Source organism: Sinocyclocheilus grahami, unplaced genomic scaffold, assembly GCF_001515645.1.
Source record: "Sinocyclocheilus grahami isolate Dianchi unplaced genomic scaffold, SAMN03320097.WGS_v1.1 scaffold1899.1, whole genome shotgun sequence".
Classification (NCBI taxonomy): Eukaryota; Metazoa; Chordata; class Actinopteri; order Cypriniformes; family Cyprinidae; genus Sinocyclocheilus; species Sinocyclocheilus grahami.
In genome coordinates, this window is record NW_015507078.1 from 10,108 (window position 1) to 12,565 (window position 2,458).

Consider the following 2,458-nt stretch of genomic DNA (forward strand, 5'->3'; position numbering starts at 1 on the left):
GTGTTATGTCCTGTGTGTGTGTGTGTGTGTGTGTGTGTGAGTGAATGTGTGTGTGAGTATGAGGTTCTGTGGCGTGTGTGTGTGAGTGTGTGTGTGTGAGTGAGTGTGAAGTTATGTGGTGCGAGTGTGTGTTAGTGTGTGTGTGTGTGTGTGTGTGTGTGTGTGAGAGTATGAGGTTCTGTGGTGTGTGTTATGTTCTGTGTGTGAGTGTATTATGTGGTAATGGGAATCTGGGACGTCTCTCTTCACACAGACGCGCGATCTGATTGGCTGTGGTATGCGACGTGAAGCACCTATCAATCAAATATGTTGTCATCCTTTAGCCACTCCCTTTATTACCAGAGGAAAGGCGGAGCCTCAGGTTATGTGAGAACAATTTCATTCAATTTGAACTGTTTTAATGTGTGTGTGTGTGTGTGTGTCTTCAGACTTCTCTCGCCATCCGTTTTGCACAAGAGGCTTTTGGGAAACAGTATAAACAGACGATAGGGCTGGACTTCTTTCTGAAGAGAATCACCCTGCCAGGTTAGACACACACACTCTCTCTCTCTCACACACACACACACTCTCACACACACTCTCACACACTCACTCTCTCACACACACACACTCACACACTCACTCACTCACTCACTCTCACACACACACACACACACACACACACACACACACACACACAGGACATAACACACACCACAGAACCTCACACTCACTCACACACACACACTCTCACACACTCACTCACTCTCACACACACAAACACACACACACACACACTCTCACACACACACATAATTACACACATATACAGTATTTTGTAAGATTTTTAATTAATCTTTTTTTATATTTTTCCTCTTCCTTTCAATTTGTTTTAATAATTTTGTGTTGTTGACATTTTTATTATTTTTGTATATGTCTGCATAGGTTTTATTATCTTTACTTTCATTTGTAGTTTACTTTGTACGTCAAGTTAAACTAAATGAAAATAAGACATTTTATTTCAGTTCGTTTTTTTTCCACGTACCAATTTTTTTATTTTAGTTTGTTAAATATATAATATCTCTGATTACCACATGACTGAATGAATAAACATATGAACATACTCGATAATCAACAGGTTTAGAACTGAATTGAGAATGACTTCTAAATTCCAGTTCAGTTCTGAATTTGAGATCAGCTAGCAGTTCAGTATAACTAGAGTTAATAAAATCACCTGAAATTCTGCTGTAAGTGTAGTTTTAAATAATATATTTCAAATTTGACGTCATTTTAATTATGTGTTGCTTGCGTTGGACTAACGAAGTTCATCTAATTGTGTCATAATGTTGAATTATAATTCATCAAATTCTTCTTCATGTCAGATCAAGGTCTAGTTCAGCATCCTGTGTGTTTGTGACTAATTTCATTCACATTCACACTCGTTAATTAAAAGCATCAATTAAAAAGTGACAAGCCGTGATATTTAGAGACAAAAACATTTCAGTGTGTTGCTTTAATTTGCAAATCATAATGAATAAAGTCACACTGCAAGACAATTTCGACACTGGACTGAAAAAAGAAGGCAGCTTTTGAATAGATAGAGTTTGCACAGATTTAGTTGCACCCAGTAATCAGAGAAGATGAGGTTTTCTCTCAGATCTGCACTGCTGGATGAATGCATCTCTGTGCTGATGCTGGAGTGTTTCTGGAGCGCTGTGGGTTTGTGAATGAATCACTCCAGTGTGTGTGTGTGTGTGTGTGTGTGTGTGTGTGTGTGTGTGTGTGTGTGCTGTACGTCTGCCTCTCTTCAGCTTTATTACCTACGAAAGCTCTTCAGTCCTAAACAAACACGCAGAGCTCGCTCTCAAAGACAGGTTGTGTGCTGTAAGCTCAGGAACCAGTGTCCAGTGTGAGTTAGTTTGATGTTTAATTGCAGACTGAGAGACCAATAGACTGTGCATACTCTTGAGTGTTTACTATTATTGTCTATGTGGGAAATCTCATGTTTATTATTGGGAATGATAATTGTTTTCTATAAAGGAAAGCTTACATCTTTTCAGCATTTCACTGAATTGCTCTCACACGCACGCTCTCACACGCACGCTCACACTCTCACACGCACACTCTCACACACTCTCACACGCACACTCACACACACACACGCTCACCCTCTCACACGCACACTCTCACACACTCTCACACGCACACTCGCACACGCACACTCGCACACTCACACACACGCACACACACACACACACGCTCACACTCTCACACGCACACTCTCACACACGCACACTCACACACACTCTCACACGCACACTCGCACACTCACACACACGCTCACACGCACACTCGCACACGCACACTCACACACACACACGCTCACACACACGCTCACACGCACACTCACACGCACACTCACACGCACACTCACACGCACTCTCACACACACACCCACACTCACACTCTCACACTCACG

The 2,458-nt window shown here is 41.7% G+C and overlaps 1 protein-coding gene across 1 annotated transcript in view; it reads left to right on the plus strand.

Annotated features, from left to right (window-relative positions):
• Positions 1–428: 428 nt before the first annotated feature.
• The window catches only part of LOC107573234 (ras-related protein Rab-28-like), a gene marked incomplete at its 5' end in the record, with an annotated part of 31,473 nt that continues 29,443 nt past the window's right edge, over positions 429–2,458 (plus strand). The window contains one exon of the mRNA XM_016259669.1: positions 429–525. Within this exon, the coding sequence (XP_016115155.1) occupies positions 429–525 (97 nt within the window). The remainder of the gene's footprint in view (positions 526–2,458) is intronic.